Source organism: Dipodomys ordii, unplaced genomic scaffold (assembly GCF_000151885.1).
Source record: "Dipodomys ordii isolate 6190 unplaced genomic scaffold, Dord_2.0 Scaffold183, whole genome shotgun sequence".
Taxonomy (NCBI): domain Eukaryota; kingdom Metazoa; phylum Chordata; class Mammalia; order Rodentia; family Heteromyidae; genus Dipodomys; species Dipodomys ordii.
This window is the reverse complement of record NW_012267399.1, coordinates 473,774-490,509: the sequence shown is the minus strand read 5'-3', so window position 1 is coordinate 490,509 and position 16,736 is coordinate 473,774. Positions and strand designations below refer to the sequence as shown.

The window sequence follows — 16,736 nt, the reverse complement described above, 5'->3', positions numbered from 1 at the left end:
TTTTTTCTTTTTGCTTATGTGGTGCTGAGGAATTGAACTCAGGGCCTCAGGCATGCAAGGCAAGCACTCTACCACTGAGCCACCTTCCCAGCCCCTAACATTATAATTTTTTAAAGTACTGATTTAACAGTATCTTACAAGTCTTGATATGATATGCTTGAAAAAGAGCCTGACATGAAGGAGGTGACATATTTGTCAGCTGATGGATGGGTAGGTGAACAAAAAAATGTCAGGCTGGCTGGCTGGTTAGTTGGACAGACAGACAGATGGACAAGCTATGCTCACACTGAACTCCCTATCCCTCAAGGTGACGGTGGATTCACAGGCTGTGTGGCCTCCTGTAAGCAGGTATGGGTTCAGAATTGAGGATACAGGCCACATGTATATAGCCCGGACACCCTCAGACATCCAGATCCAGTGGCTCCACAGCTCAGGACTCATGATCCTGGAGGCCAGCAAAGCCAGCAAAGGCCAGGGCCGTGGCCTATGTGGTGAGGTGGGACCCAGCTGGGGGAGGGAGCAGCTAGGCACTGGTGGTGCTTCCTGGGCCCATCTCTGCCACCAGGCATAGTTCTTTGGACCAGAAGAAGGGCTGGGATAGACCAAGATGGGACCAATAGAGCGTCCAGAGCAGAGAGATCTACCTGCTGTTTTGTTCCAAAGCTGAAACTGCTAGCAGGGAGATAGTACAGGACTCTAGCCAGCTGTCATTTCAGCCAGGTTTGTCTGTTAGTTTCCACAAAAGCCAGATCGTCTTTCCTGCCTGCAGGTGCCTGGGCCTTCACAAAGATTTCCCACACTTTGAGCTCACTTTCTTCAGGTCATTTACACAACAGCTTTGAGAGGTGGCTCTTAGTATCCCCACTAAGCCAAAGAAGAGTGGAGTCTCAGAGAAGTTAGGTGCCTGCCTAAGAACACAGGGCAGAACTGTCACAACATGAAGAACTAGTGCTCTTCAGACCATAGGTGATGTCAGAGAGCATGCCCTAAGAGACTAGATGTATTTGGCTAGGAAAAAGGGATGCAGGAGAAGTCTGAGTGTGACTATCCCTCATCACATGATACTCCATGCAGACTGCAATGATCACGATGATGGGGGATGTATATGTTTACACATATACACATATACACTCAACACACCCACACACAGCCTCCATCCTTCATCTAAACCACTGTGTTAATTCATATCCATGTCCCTGTTTTCAGAATGCCCTGTCCATATTCCACTCACACGTGTGCATTAGCATGCTTATTCAGTCACTGGGAAAAGAATAGCAAGAGAATCTATTTAGCTTCCATTCTTACCCATACACGTATCCTCTCACACATGCATATACTCTAGCAGCACAGCAGCTTTGTTCACTTTTCTTCTGCTCTGCTCATCTCTAGCAACAAGCACTGTAGCCAGCAGTAGTCTGGCAAGCCAACTCATTCCTAGGATATGTTTGTCACAATCCTCGGTGACTCAAAACCGAGACCCCAAATGTGCTCACGGGCGTGGTTATAAACTCAGAAAGTTTTGACCCTACATTATGCTCTAGGTTCATGATGTCAGAGCAGGAATCAGAGCATTGATTCCTTTGTTTGAACTAGCACTCGATATCTGGGGCATCACACTAGATAATAGAGGAAATGCTGAGATTAGTGAAAATCTAAGAGAAAATGAGCATTGGCACTCATCTTTAAAAAACTTTTGCGAAAGATAGACTTGGAAAATTGTGTTATACGGAATCAGGGAGGTCATGGATGGGTGCATGGGAGGCATCCTTAAAGGAAAAATGTCTGAGAAGGTATTTCAGGCAAGGAGAGCAGTACAAGCACAGTCACAGATGGGGAAGTGTGTTTCTGGAGCCTTGAATACAGACCCCCTATGTGGGAGACAGAGTGGAAAGTGCAGGTCACATCATACACTACAGCACACAAGCCACATCCTCACCTTCATCCCGAAATTCATTCATTGCACATGTGAATTCCCACATGATTAATGGTAACTCAGGGACAAGTTTTTTTTTCTCCTGGCCTGTAGCGCTGCCGTTTTCCTTACAATTTCAGAGGAAAGACAATGGGGAAGTGGTGCCCTCACCTTATACCATTGGCTGGCACACACAGCTGCAAAGGAGCCTGAGGAACATACGACTGATTCTGGAAAGAAGAAGAAGCATGTTATGATTGGCTAAAAATTTCTGATAAAACAAATTCTTTGGGATAACTTTGTATTTTGACATATCCATCTTAGAAGCTGAAAAAAATAGAACAAGAGACTCCTATAACCTTTTACCCAGAGGTTTACTGAGTGTTCACAGTTTACCCTATTTGCTTCTCTCTCTCTTTCTCTTTCTCTCTCATTCCTCTTTTTCTATGTTCTTTGAATATTATATATACCATAATATACATTATATACATACATTATACATAGTATATGAATTTGCATTTCTGTACCTTTTGAAAGTAAGCTCATGACATGTGTCTATCTCTAAATGTTTGGGTATATTTCCTCAAGACAGAGATAGTTCCTTACACAGCACATATCCTAGCTTTTTTCTGCCTCATTTTTCCTTCATCTATAAAGTGTGTGTGTTGGGGGCAGGGGTGGGTAACAATAAATACTATCTAAAAAGTTATTGTAGCTAGATGCTGGTGGCTCATGCCTGTAATCCTAGATACTCAAGAGAGTAAGAGCTGAGGATTGTGATTCAAAGCCAGCCTAGTCAGGAAAGTTTGTGAGATTCTTATTTTCAATTCACCATCTAAAAGCTTGAAGTGGAGCTCTGGCTCAGGGATAGTGCCCAGGCCCTGAATTCAAGCCAACAACAAAAGTGATTGTAATGAGTATTCAAAGTTAGAGCAGAAGCCCTGGGAGGGTGTTGGTTTTGTGGCTCTTGGAATAATTCTGCGTCTTGCAGGTATTTGTGATGGAGATGCGGCCAATGACCTCACCTTAAAGGACGGCTCTGTGGTGGGTGGGGCTGAGGCCGAGGACCCTGCTCCATTTTTGGACAGCTGGCAAGTGCCCAGTTCCTTAACTTCAGAGGGCCAGACCCGCTTCCGCCCAGACAGCTGTGCCACGGCTGACTGCTCTCCTTGCCTGCGCATGGTGTCCAACCACACGTTCAGTGCCTGCCACCGCTTTGTATGTGCCAGTTGAGTTCAGAGTGGGGAGACTTCCTGCCGGGGGGAGGGAGTGGGGGGGCAGCATCCACTAGTAAAGGCTCGTTGTTTGCTGGGCAGGGCTGGGAGGAGCTCGGCCCAGGGATGTGGGGCACTCGCGTAGGGTAGGGAGCACTGATGGATGCATGTGTTCAGATCCCCCCAGAGTCATTCTGTGAGCTGTGGATCCGGGACACCAAGTACGTGCAGCAGCCTTGTGTGGCACTGACTGTATACGTGGCCATGTGCCACAAGTTCCACGTGTGTATTGAGTGGCGGCGTTCCGACTATTGCCGTGAGTAAGGCGTCAGAAGTTTCTTCCATTGAGATTGTTCCCATCCCTTACTAGAGTGGGGAAGGGCCCCCGAGGGCAAAGATTATTAAGTCTTTGCTTATTCCTTCATTCACTGACATACTCATGAGTTTAAAAACATGTATTTTCATGTAATTTTTATATTCATACAAAATATATTTTGTATTAATGAACATTACTGTTTATATTAGTGGATTGATACTTTTTTTTTTTGGCAGTCATGGGACTTGAACTCTGGGCCTGGGCTCTGTCCCTTAGCTCTTCAGCTCAAGGGAGCACTCTATCACATGAGCCACAGCACCAATTCCAGTTTTCTGGTGGTTTATTGGAGATAAGAGTCTCACGGACTTTCCTTCCCAGGCTGGCTTTGAACAGAGATCCTCAGATCTCAGCCTCCTGAGTAGCTAGGATTATAGGCATGAGCCACCCGCACCTGGCAGATTAATAGTTTTGTTTTAATTTATGACTTATGAGAAATAATTGTCTATGGTGTCCTATAAATGCTTTCACAGCAAATGGTAGTTTGCTTTGCTTCATTTTTGTTGATATTTCTTTTCTTTGAATCCCCCTCCCCACTCTGTTTTCTTGAGGATTAAAATGAGATACACCTCCTTGACTTCCTTCCCTCCCATTAATAGGTAAATCAATAGGCAGGGGTGACCTCTCAAGTAGTGTATTTCTAATTATGAACACATCTAAAATGGCTCTGGACAGCTCCCAGAAAGACCACACCTATTATATGACCTTTCTTACAAAAGAGAAAAAGATATTTTAAAAAGTTGTGGAAGGTTGGGGGCTGGGAAGGTGGCTCAGTGGTAGAGCGCTTGCCTTGCATGCCTGAGGCCCTGGGTTCGATAAGCAAAAAGAAAAAAGCTGGAAGTGGTGCTGTGGCTCAAGTGGTAGAGCGCTAGCCTTGAGCTGAAGAGCTGAGGGACAGTACCCAGGTGCAGAGTTCAGGCCCCATGACCGGACTCCCCCCCCAAAAAAAGTTGTGGAAGGTGATTCATGGTATATAATACCAATTGATTGAGGCAATATCCACATTTAAAAAATGCAATAGAGCCAGGCACAAGTGGCTCACACCCATAATCCTAACTACTCAGGAGGCTGAGATCTGAGGATCGTGGTTCAAAGCAAGCACAGGCAGGAAAGTCTGTGAGACTTTTATGTACAATTAACCATAAAAATGTAGAAGTGGAGCTGTGGCTCAAGCGATAGAGTGTTAGACTTGAGCACAAAAGCTCAGGGATGGCACCCTGGGCACCCAGGCCCAGAGTTCAAGCCACAGGAAGTGGGGTAGGGGTGGGGTTGGGGGGGAATAGAATGGAAATAGAAGTGTGTGTTGTGTGTATAGGAAGATATTATCTCATGAGAGGATTTTTTTGTTTCAAAATGTCAGCAATTTTCAATCCCAGCTACCATTGTTAGTCATGTGGGGAACTTCACAAAGTATTCACGCCTGGGTCCTACAGCCAGAGGTTCAATTGGTTCTGGATGGGGTCCCAACAATGGCAAGCTCCCAGGGAATCTTTTGCCCTCAAGCTTGAAAGTTGCTGTTCTATATACTGTGTGTATTGAAATCACGATGTAAATTACACTTTTACAGTCAAGAAAGTTGGAAAATACTGACCTATAGCCAGAAGTTAGCAAATTCTTCTATCAAAAGGTCAAATCGTGAATATTTGAGGCTCTATGAACTGCGCGGTGTCTATCTCTTCCCGGGTGGTACAAAAAGAGCTACACACACCATACAAAAGAAGCACACATGATTGTTTAATAAAACTTTATTTGCGAAACAGATGGGGGCTTTAGGCTATAAAGAGAAGTCAAACATTAAGCACCCTGATTTCTGCACTGAGCCCTCTCATCAGCTTTTCCTGCTCGTTTGGCCTTGCCTGGGGAGCCCTTGCCTGGAGTCTGATGACTGCTGTGTCCTTGCAGCCTTCCTGTGCTCCAGTGACTCCACCTACCAGGCATGTGTGGCAGCCTGCGAGCCCCCTGAGACGTGCCAGGATGGGCTTCTGGGCCCACTAGATGCTGAGCAGTGCCAGGTACTGGGAGAGGCCTGTGTGTGCTCTGAGGGCACCATCCTGCACCGGCGACATTCTGCACTCTGCATCCCTGAGGACAAGTGTGGTAGGTCCCTCCCTGCCCCAGGGAGGCTCCTCAACGCTGGCTTGATCTCCTAGTCTCCTTTGCCTCCTGCTGCCCATGCTGGGGCCACTCTGTTTCCTAATAGGCCTGTTCTGGGGTGATCAATGTCTCAGGGAGGGTCTAGCCAGGGCATTCTGGGGCTGCCTTACTCTCTCAGTCCCCTGTGCCCTGACATGCCCCCATTGCAGCCTGCACCGACAGTGCAGGAGTGCCCAGGGCATTGGGGGAGACCTGGAACAGCTCCCTCAGTGGGTGCTGCCAGCACCAGTGCCAAGCCCCAGACACCATCGTCCCTGTGGATCTGGATTGCCCGGGGCCCCGGCCTGAAAGCTGCCCACGCTTTGGGGAGGTTATCTTGCTCCTGCCTACCGAGGACCCCTGCTGCCTGGGGTCTGTCTGTGGTGAGTCCACCCTTCACTAGTCAGATGGCTCTAGCCTGGAAAACTTAAAGCATCTTGTGGGATGTGAACTGGGAGGGGAAAGCCCAAGTTCGATCGACGTGGGGTGGTGCTGAACAGCAGAGGCTCTGGGATCAGGAGACCTAGACCTCATCTTCCACCTTGTAGGCTCGGCAAAATACTTAACATGGGCTGTGCCTCCGCTGGGCTGCCTGGAACATGAGTCTGTTCGGTAGTATCTAACCTTAGTGTGGCTGTCAATTGTCTGAGTCAACACTGATTTGAACAGCAGCTGACACATGGCACATCTTGAACATTTATTGCTCTTTGGTCCCAGACCTTGGGTGACCCTCAGAGGCCCCCTCTGGAGTAGACTCCAGGAGTATAGGTTTAGGAGATGCAGGGGTGTAAAGAGGTAAGTAAACAAGAGTAGGGCAGTGCTGGAGGATGGAGGGGGACATCCTAGCCTATAGGTAACAGGCCCTGCACTTCCCTGGCCAGTGTGCAACCAGACTCTGTGTGAAGGGCTTGCCCCTACCTGCCGCCCAGGGTACCGCCTCCTCACCCACTTTCAGGAGGACTCCTGCTGCCCCAGTTACAGCTGTGGTAAGAGGACAGGGAAGGGGAGAGTGGGGCTGGCTGACAGGGCTCGGCCTGTAGATCTGGGGACTGGATCCTGGTTGGAGATGGGGCAGAACCATGGCAGGAGCTAGGTGTGGCCAGACAGGTCCTCCCAATGCCTATACTCTGTCCTTTGCCTAGAATGTGACCCGGATCTGTGCGAGGCAGAACTGATTCCCAGTTGCCGTGAAGACCAGATCTTGATCTCAGGCCGCCTGGGGGACTCATGCTGTACTTCCTACTTCTGTGGTGGGTAATTGTGATCTCAGACCTCCACCGTTCTCATCCTGGGTGAGCTGGAGGACAGGCTCAGGGAAGGGGGTCTTCAGTGTAAAGGAAATGGACTCCACGTCACTCCTAGGTCACTGTGCACAAAGAAATGAAGCTTATTCAGTGTCAGATACAGGGTGAAAATTGGGAATGTCTAGGTTCTGACTCCAAAGTGAGTCAGTGTCTTCTTCAAATGCTTATTTGGGTTTAGCTCCTGCCACATCTGAGTAGTGGAAGTGCCCATCCCTACCCCCAGAAAGCTGCTCTGTACCCCAGGAGGTACAATCCCCCAGAAAGGGGCCATCTTTGACAGAAGGATTTGTCCTGCCCGCAGCCTGTGGTGATTGTCCGGATCCCATCCCAGACTGCCAGGAAGGGGAGGCGCTCACTGTGCACAGGAACACCACGGACCTCTGCTGCCCTCTGTACCAGTGTGGTGAGTCCTGGCTGGGAATACAGAGGGCCATGCGGGCAGGGGCTCTGGGTCCTTCCTAACCTCAGGGACAGCACCAGAATCTCCACAAGTAGCCCTGTGAGAGCCCAGTAGCTCAGATTCCCTCTGGACTTCAGCCCTAGATGTGTCTAAGGACACTGAGGACACCTCAGGGGGAACTGGGGGAGGGCACATACTTCTTGGTTAGTGTTGCTCCCTGGGGATTCATACTCCAAGGTGCCTATGACTAATATATTTCCTATCCCTCTGTGTCCCCAGTGTGTGAGAGCTTTCGTTGCCCCCAAGTTCAGTGTGGCATGGGCACTGCCCTGGTGGAGGTATGGAGCCCAGATCGCTGCTGTCCCTACAAGTCCTGTGGTAAGTTCTAGATCAGAGGGGCCACCCCAAGGTGGAGATCCAGGGCCCCTACTGAGGAGCAAGTTGGGGAGAGAGGCCCACCACTGTTATCTGTGCTGAGGCTCTACCTCCCAGGTCTCTACAGAAGACTTGGCTTCTCCTACATCACTCTGCGTTCTAAGCATTCTGTAGCTTCCTCTGCAGCCTAAAAGCAGAAAAAAAATCAAGTTATCTATTCCAAAACAGTTTTCCATTTTTAAAAGTGTTTCTACAACTGTCTAATGGTACATATATTAAAACTCACCTCAAACCTGGGTGTAATCTCAGATACTTTGGAGGTGAAAGGAGGATGGAAAGTTTGAAGCCAGCCTAGGTAGTTAGTGAAACCCTTTTCCCCATCTGGAAAATAAATTAGAAATGGAAGGGTTGTGGATGTAGCTCCGGAGGTAGAGGATTTGAAGCTCTGAGCTTATGATCCACCAGTACTTAAAAAGGGGGAAAAGTCACCTGACATCCTTTGGAGGGGGCAGACAAGAGGATCAATGATCAATAATCAAAACCAGTGATTTTTATATTGTCCTTTTATAGAAAGAGTTGAAATGAGTTGAGGAACTCCGTACTTTGCTTGTAGGTCTTACTAGAACACAGTGCACAAGGGCAGGATTATAGTCTGTGTTCTTTCTTGCTTTGTGCTCAGCACAGAAAAAGCTAGGCACAAATGAGAAGGCTGTTTTCCAGCTGCTCTGAGCTGCAGCTCTCCAACCTGAGAGCTAGAGCTGGTGTGTCCCTTAACTGTTTTAGTGGTGCTCAGCAGCCCATTTTGCACAGCTCAGACCTGTTCTTGGGTAAGGCTGTGGCAAAGTTGAGTAGCTGAAACACACTCGAGAAATTCAGATGGTCAGAAGTTCTGTTCTTGTTGTGTTTGTTCTCTGAGAAGCCACGTGTCTAGGGAGACAGATGAATCACAGGTGACAAAAGGAAATCTGTCAGTGGTCTGCCTGCCTGATTATTTGAACTGCATTCTCAGCAAGCAGCCTACTATACAGGATTCATCACTACCCACCTGCCCAACTAGAAGAGCTATGGCTCCCATGAGGAGTTGGAGGAAGGCTGAGATTTTGCCTCTCCACCCCTACTGCTCCGGGCTGGGCTGGAGCTGGATCTGTGTCCTGAGAGGGGGTTGTACCTCCAGTGAAAGCCCCCAGGAGATTTGTTCCTTACCATTCCTGTTAAGATGGGGCCTGGCCTTTCCTGTTTTTCAGAGTGTGACTGCGATACAATTCCTGTGCCTCGGTGCCATCTGGTATGGAGACCTTGCCCCTGCCCACTGGCTCTGCTCTGCTTCCTCTTTCCTATCCTCATTGCACCTTTCTGGAGACACAATCTTGTGCAATAATCCCTGGATCACAAGTCAGCATTCTTATTTGGGCCCTGCTGCTAGCTTTCTGGGTGCTGTTTCCCTGTTTCCCTCAGAATTGGGATGAAGAGTCAATAGAGATGATTCTGATAGCTGTGGTGACGGTGGAGTTTGTGAGGATGGTGGTGATGGTAATGGTAGAGTTGATGGAGGTGGTGGTGATGGCGATGCAGAATTGGTAGAGGTGATGGTGATGGCATAGTTGGTGATGACAATATGATGTAACGGTAGGTATGGTGAGGACGATGAAGGTGGTAATAATGATGGCACTGATCGTAATCATGGTGGTAGCTCATATATACCAAGAGTTGTCCGTGGGCCCAGAACATTCCCAGACCTTTCTTCTGTATTATCATAGGAACCAACCAGGAGGTTGATTCTGGGATTAGTTATCTCAACTATTCAAACAAGGAAGTTATGGTTAAGGTCACAAAGCTGGTAAACCAGAGCTAAGATTAGTGTCAGGAATTCTGATTCCAGAGTCCATGCCCTTCATCACCATGGTACACTACCAGAGGGGGAAGTAAGAATTCTTTAAGAAATGTAATATTCAGATCATTTTTTATATCATCTATACCTTCACCCCACCCTGGCACCCATAACCTCCCATTTTCTCCCTTATCCCCACCCTCTTCTCCATGATGGTGAAGAAAGATAAGAAGTAGGTGTAGGCCAAGCAGAGCTCTAGACCAGCAGTTGTGCACAATCCCTCAATGAGAGGAGGACATTGGGGACTCTCTTTGAGTGGGGATAGTGATGGAGTTCCTAGGATGCCAAGGCTCCCTAGGCCTGCCAGGCCCTTCTGTCCACTGTAGGAGGCGATTGATGGAGAGGAGCCCCAGTGGCAGACTGCTCTTGAGGGTGGGGTGGGGCTTTCACTCTAGGTGCTGACCACCTCTGCCTCCCCCAGTGGGAGAAGTCCCAGCTGGACGAGGAGTTCATACACAGCGTGGAGAATGTGTGTGGCTGTGCCAAGTACGAGTGTGGTGAGTGGGGAAGTCCCTGGGTGGACAAGCCTTGGGCGGGCCATCGTTGGTGGCTGAGTTCTTGAGGATTGTTCTACCCTTGTTTGCCCACCCAGTAAAAGCACCCGTGTGTCTGAGCCGCGAGCTGGGGGTGATGCAGCCTGGCCAGACGGTGGTAGAGCTTTCAGCAGATGGTGTGTGCCACACCTCTCGCTGTACAGACGTGCTGGACCCCCTCACCAGCTTCTACCAGATCAACACTACTTCTGTGCTCTGTGACGTTCACTGTGAGGCGGTACAGGCGGGACAGTGTGGGGCTTGTGGGGGTCAGGAGGGCTGTCCTGGCAGATGCTAGGTATTCTAGAAATCAGGCAGCCCTGGCTGCTTGGCCCTGCCACCCACAAGTCTGGATAGTGGGCACCACACTGGCTTTCTAACTGGCTTACAAAGATTAGGAGAAGCCAGAAGCAATAGTAAAGAGTCAGAATTAAGGCCCGGCAAAGGTGGGTATTTAACAGGCAGAATGTGCATCTATTAAACACCCACGGGATGCCTGACACATTCCCTAGGGGTTGGATTATTGTGTGTGTTGTTGTCTTTTGTTGAGCGCTTGTAGCACCCAGAATAGTGACTGACTTATAGCGAGGCCCCAAATAAGGATTCTTTGAATAAACGGTATTAGAATGACTCCCATTTCTCAGATGAGAAAAGTATAATGGAGGCAGATGTAGTCATTTATCAGGAGTCCTGCAGGAATTGAGACTCAAATTGAGGTCCACCTAGAACCAAAATTGGTACCTTGATTGTCAGAATACTGCCTCTTCCAGAAGGGTAGAGGTCCCTGGCCACAGGGAAGGCAGTCACAGGGATTCGGGTAGGGACTAGATTGTTCTGCCTGTTATCTGAGATAGAAGTAGACTGCGACTCCCCTTCCCGAGCCCCCGCAGAGGCCTTGCACTCACTCAGAAGCAAGCAGGTCATGGAGAGTGGAGGGTGGAAGTTGCACCAGGCTGAGCCTCCTTTCCTGTCCTGGCCTACAGAATCAGGAATATGAGCACCCACGGGACCTGGCAGCCTGCTGCGGCTCCTGCAGGAACGTCTCCTGCCTCTTTACTTTCCCCAACGGCACCACCTCCCTGTTCTTGGTAAGCAGATCCCAAGCCCACCCGGGAAGCTACCCTAAAAGGGGTCTTTATAAGCAGGACCCTCTTTGGCTTTCAGGCCGGGGCTTGATACAGAGGAGGGTGTTGGGCAGGTCCTAGGTTGTACCTGTCCTCAGAGCTGTCTGTATGGTCACATGCTCCCATCACCCATCTCTGCCTTCTCCAGCCCGGGACGTCCTGGATTGCAGACTGCGCCCGCCACCACTGTGGCAGCACCCCCCTGGGTGCTGTGCTTGTTCGCTCGCCCATCAGCTGCCCACCATTCAATGAGACAGAGTGCGCCAAGGTCAGTGTCTTCTCTCCTACTTTCTCACTAGTGGTGGTGGTGACAGGGCAGGAGTCCTGTGCTTAGGAGCATAGGATGATAGGATGAGCATCATCACACATTCACATGACCATGCACGGATGCATGCAGGTATACAGTCCTGGCAGCATCACAGGCAGTTGGCCACACACCTCACACACCCCACAAGGATGTTAATGTACACCTCCATACCGACATACCTCAAGGCCCTCAGAGAGGCCTACTCTTGCACATGCACAGACAGGTACTCACAGATTAGTCCTGTGGCTGACATGTGTCTTGAGCCATAACTGTCCAAATGGACATAAAGAAGAGGATTCCTGGAGGGCATGAGTTAATAACGTTACAAAGGTTAATATTGGATATTTTAAGATCTCTGACTCTTCTCTAGAAAACAGACACCCATACCTGATTATATAGGCTTATATATATATATAAACTTAGACCTGCGAGATCACACATGTACACACACATGCTCAAATATGCACTCAGAAAACCACACATGTATCCTGAAACCCACAGCCTCATCTACACATTCACAAACACTACTTTACAAAGAGCTACCCCAATCCATTGTTCTATCCATCTCACAATAAAGAAGCAGGGCAGTAGGGGATCTTTGCCCAGAGAAGGATGGCTTCTCCAGGGCTGAGACTGACCCGAGAACACTAACTTAAATGGACTTACCCTTGTACCTCTTCCTCTGACACTCCTTGCAGGGAAGCAGTAATGGAGGGATGGCTCCAAATTTTCCTCTTTCCCAGGACAGAGGCAGTAGGGGAGGATGAGGAAAGAAGAGAGGCCCTGTAGCTTCTTTACCCAAGCCCCAGCCTCACCAGGGGCTATCTGCAGACTCCATGCTAGCTGTCAGTCAGGTTGACCCCTCCTCCTCTCCCATGCCTGGAGCTTCTGCCCTGGGACACCATGGAAAAACAGAGTCAAGACTCTCAGACTCGTTTTTTTTTTTTGCCTATGGCTGGGGTACCAGCTCCTAATCAGAGGTTGCCACCTGCCTCTCCCTTGTCTCCCTCTAGGTCGGGGGCTCTGTTGTACCTTCCCTGGAAGGATGCTGCAGGACATGTGAGTGTGGTGGAAGCTCAGCGGTGAGGGGTGCTGGAGGCAGAGTATCATGTCAGGGGTGAGAGGGCCAGGCCTCTGGCACTTGTTCAGATGAGCAGATGAAGGGTAATTCCCAACATGAGGCTCATGGCACTGACATACACATAGGGATGGCTGAAGGCCACACACATGCTTTCCCTTCTGCCCTGATATCACACCTCTGCTTCTCCTTGCAGACAAGGCGGACATTGCAGTCACTCTGCCTCTGACTATCATTGACAAGGACTCCAGTGTGGATGTCCCCCACTTTAGTTCTCCTTTGTAGGCAGCAACTCTGGGCTTAGAGGTTTTTTCCTGAATGGGATTCAGGTCTCCAGAATTCCTACTGTGCATCTGTCCAAACACCCACACACCCAGACCCAGTAGCTCCCAACCACATATGCATAAATAGACAGACAATAGGTCTAATGACCTTTGCTCCTGTGACTGACTGCGCCCCCACCCCATGCTGCTCAAGGCTTACTCCCAGAGGGATGTATAATACGAGCCCCTCTTATGACCACAGCATTTACTATCAGAAAGCAGGCTTAGGACATCATTAGTTAATTAATACCTGACCCACAGCCTCATGCGCTGAATTCTTGTGTGACCTGAGACTGATGTCCCTCTCTTCAGGTTCTCTGGGGACCTTGTTTCCTGTGGTCCCCATTAGGTCCACCTCTTCTCCATGGGTTAGTGTCCACTGCCGTCCAGGTACTTCACTCAGAAGCCCACAGGACTGGAGGCAGGCAGCTGCATTGCTATTTTCCACAGTACTGTTCTGCTATGTGGCCTGAGCACCTAGGGTGAGGGAGGGGGAGGCCCTTGCTCCCTGACTCTGGCAACGACCATTTGGCCCACAGTGCATGCTGGGTAATGAGCAATATTCCCTGGGCTTGCATGGAAATGCTTTAGCAGCTCCCCCTGACCTAGTGCACACCATTGCCCAATGCCATCACTGCTTTGCTGGTGCTGGTCACCCAGCCAGTCTCTGTTCAGGGCCCAGAGTGCTATGGTCAGGACAGCCATTGGTTCTCCTGCCATAGAGGCAGGGGAAGGCTTGGGGGCCAAGAGAACGAATTCCGTCCCATTTCTGGTGGGCTCTCTGGGTTTACATAGTGTCTGGTATCTGCTGAGCCCCAACCATGTGCATGGTTGTAAACAGGGCATATGCGAGGTCTCATGGAGCTGACATTTTAGTGAGAGACAGAGCATCAAGGGAAATAGATCATGAGACAGATCCATTGAGCTTTGCGAGGCCTGAAGCACCTACAGTGGGAAAGGGGGGTTTCATTCACAGAGGAAGCACATAATTACAACTCTGCATTGAGGTGTCAAAGTGAGTATTTATTTAGGATGAGAAAAGAACTCGCAGTGAAGTACGGAAGGAGCTCTACAATAGAAGGCTCTAAAGCTTACACTTCAACAGCACAATGACAGATGTGCCTCACATAGGACAGCGATTGTGCCCCGGAGAGCGATAAGACAAGGGAAGGTCAGGGAGAGAAGATGTATGGAGGGAGGGAGTCATACCTTCAAGAAGGGGCATTGGGAAAGGCCTGGCTGGGTAAGGGGACACTGGAGCACATCGAAGGAGGCAAAGCAGGAATGAGCCATGTCCATGGTCACCTGTGAGACAGGGTCCAGGAAGGAGAAACCCTATACCTAGCACTTTCCATCCCTAAAACCGTTCTGCGAGCAGAGCATGAACAAGTTCCTAGCCCCCTTTGAGGGACAGGGAAATCTGTAGATCCTACTGTATAAAGCAGCCTAGTAGGGACTGAGGTTTCTATCCACTTTGAAAATTGCAGAATTTCACTGCTCTGTGGCCGCTCAGAGTAGGAAAATGGAAGCTCAGAGAAAGATGTCCAGGCTGCCAAAGACAGGCTCTGGGGCTTGGGTGGGAAGGTAGCCTGCCCCTCACCCCAAATCTTTCTCTTTCATAGCAGAGTCCCCCAAAGAGTTTTCCAGACATCTCCCACTGTCTCGTTTGCTAATGCTATGGACTTTGCTTTTCCCAACTCCACCTCCTTCCAGGTGTTGAGTTAAAAGCCCCACTCCATGGGACACTAATGCATGGACACTAACCTGGAAGAGAAGCTCTCCAGCATGATGCTAACTGCCCAGGCTGGCCCTCTTAGGAAGGTCTTGGGGGCCACAATGGGCCCCATCTACTCTGTTTCCCCTAGGTAAAGAAGATGGACGCTCCTGCAAGAAGGTGACCATTCGCATGACCATCCGCAAGAACGAATGCCGGAGCAACACTCCTGTACGTGGTACCCACAGGGTGGATGGGGTGGGCGAGGGTGGAGATGCAGAAGGCTTGGGGGTGGAGCAGGGATAAATAGGTACACCTCAGCCTGCCTCACTGATTTGCCTGTCTGCAGGTGAATCTAGTATCCTGTGATGGAAGATGCCCATCCGCCAGCATCTACAACCATAACATCAATACCTATGCTCGTTTCTGCAAGTGCTGCCGTGAGGTGGGGCTGCAGCGGCGCTCTGTGCAACTCTTTTGTGCCACCAATGCCACCTGGGTGCCCTATACAGTGCAGGAGCCCACTGACTGTGCCTGCCAGTGGTCCTGAGGCCTGGGTGCCAGCACCTGCTGGGCCACTCATCCCCACTACTGGCACATTCCTCTTCTAGCTGGCCCAGGAAGGGTGGTGGACACGGAATAGGCTCCACTCACCCATCCCACCTCCCCCTCTTCCCCATGGGAAGTGCCACAAGCTCAGCACTCCAGGAATTCTACTCTGTCTCTGGCTTAAGACCAGGAAGGGCTGAAGATCCAGCCCCTGTACTTCTGCGAGTCTGGGTGGTTCTTTGGTGATGGGACTCTTCCTAAGACGCTGGGACCAAAGTGGACCCCAGCCTAAACACAGGATTAGAATAGATGATTAGGTGACCTGGTTCTTGTTGTTGTTGTTGTTTTTTAACCACAGGAGAAACATAGACGCTAAAAGGAAAGAGATCTTTAATTGAAACATTTGGGCCTACTTAGAGCTACGTAGAGGGACTCCCCCAAAGTACAGAAAGTGAGCTTGAGGGCCAGAGTTCTTTCATGGAGATCTGTGAGGCCAAGCACAGAGATGGGGGAGGGAGCTCAATGACTTTCAAGGCCCCTCTTCCTCAGAAGAGAGATGTCCTGATGTTCAGTACTGTTAACCTCCAATGGTGACCATTGGAGGGAGCTTAGCTTATGTCATGGGTACTTTGAAGCTGCAAGTGTAGCTCCTGACTCTGCAATGTGCCTTTCCTCCAAGGATACAGCAGAGTTGGCCTCAGGATGGGGCTGAGCATGTGGTTTGTGCTTCAGCCAATACCAGGCCCTGTGCTTCATGAAGTTCTTTAGCAAGAGAGCTTCTGTTGGGGAAGAATGCCGCCCAGTGTGCATGCATCCCTTAGTATCTGTCAGAACTTGGTCTCCAAACCAGAATGTCCTTCCTAAAGCCTGGGCCAGACCTCCTACAGGGTCCACAGGCATGTACCTGATATTGCTCAGGCCTCAGCACTGCCCTGAATGTCTGCAGATGTGTGGCTGCCTGGTGCCACCTTGGGGAGAAAAGGCCACATGGTCCTCTGTTAATCCCACAGACTGTGTTCTGTTATTAAGTATCAATAAACCACAGGAAGACTTCCAAGCATCTCTGAGGGTCTGGGTTTACTTTGAATCTGAAGGCATGCTGGCTGGGAAGAGAAGATCCTATTTTAGAACCCTGGAGGGCATGCCCAACTTGTGCTGTCCAATTGGTGCCAAGCATTGAGTCCTACTGCTAGTTGGGAATGAACTGATGTAGGACTGGCTTCTAAAGGAATGAAGTGGGAAAGGGGGAGAGAGTATTGGGAGTTGGGGAGCTGACCACCAGGTAAGGAGCCTGAGGAGTGATCTCAGCTTTATGGAGTCATAGGCAGAGTGGTCTCATCCAAGATATGAATGGGGCAGACCCTGAGCACAGGTCATGTGGACTTTGCATTGTTGTATTAATTTCCTTGTTGTTCTTCCAAGAAACTCAGTCCATTTTTGCAGCCAGTACTGGTGATGCCCGGTTAAGGAGAATCCAACAATGGGCTATCAGTAAGCCTTCAAGTTTAG

At 49.7% G+C, this 16,736-nt stretch overlaps 1 protein-coding gene across 1 annotated transcript in view; it reads left to right on the top strand.

Annotated features, from left to right (window-relative positions):
* The window catches only part of Otog (otogelin), a 64,375-nt gene extending 49,003 nt beyond the window's left edge, over positions 1-15,372 (top strand). The window contains exons 39-55 of the mRNA XM_013034118.1: positions 251-491; positions 2,904-3,130; positions 3,304-3,442; positions 5,402-5,596; positions 5,803-6,015; positions 6,514-6,618; positions 6,775-6,882; positions 7,238-7,339; positions 7,616-7,714; positions 8,956-8,996; positions 10,021-10,096; positions 10,192-10,370; positions 11,116-11,220; positions 11,405-11,524; positions 12,577-12,622; positions 14,830-14,909; positions 15,028-15,372. Of these exons, the coding sequence (XP_012889572.1) occupies positions 251-491; positions 2,904-3,130; positions 3,304-3,442; positions 5,402-5,596; positions 5,803-6,015; positions 6,514-6,618; positions 6,775-6,882; positions 7,238-7,339; positions 7,616-7,714; positions 8,956-8,996; positions 10,021-10,096; positions 10,192-10,370; positions 11,116-11,220; positions 11,405-11,524; positions 12,577-12,622; positions 14,830-14,909; positions 15,028-15,228 (2,277 nt within the window). The 3' untranslated portion in view covers positions 15,229-15,372. The remainder of the gene's footprint in view (positions 1-250; positions 492-2,903; positions 3,131-3,303; positions 3,443-5,401; positions 5,597-5,802; positions 6,016-6,513; positions 6,619-6,774; positions 6,883-7,237; positions 7,340-7,615; positions 7,715-8,955; positions 8,997-10,020; positions 10,097-10,191; positions 10,371-11,115; positions 11,221-11,404; positions 11,525-12,576; positions 12,623-14,829; positions 14,910-15,027) is intronic.
* The last annotated feature ends 1,364 nt before the right edge of the window (positions 15,373-16,736 follow it).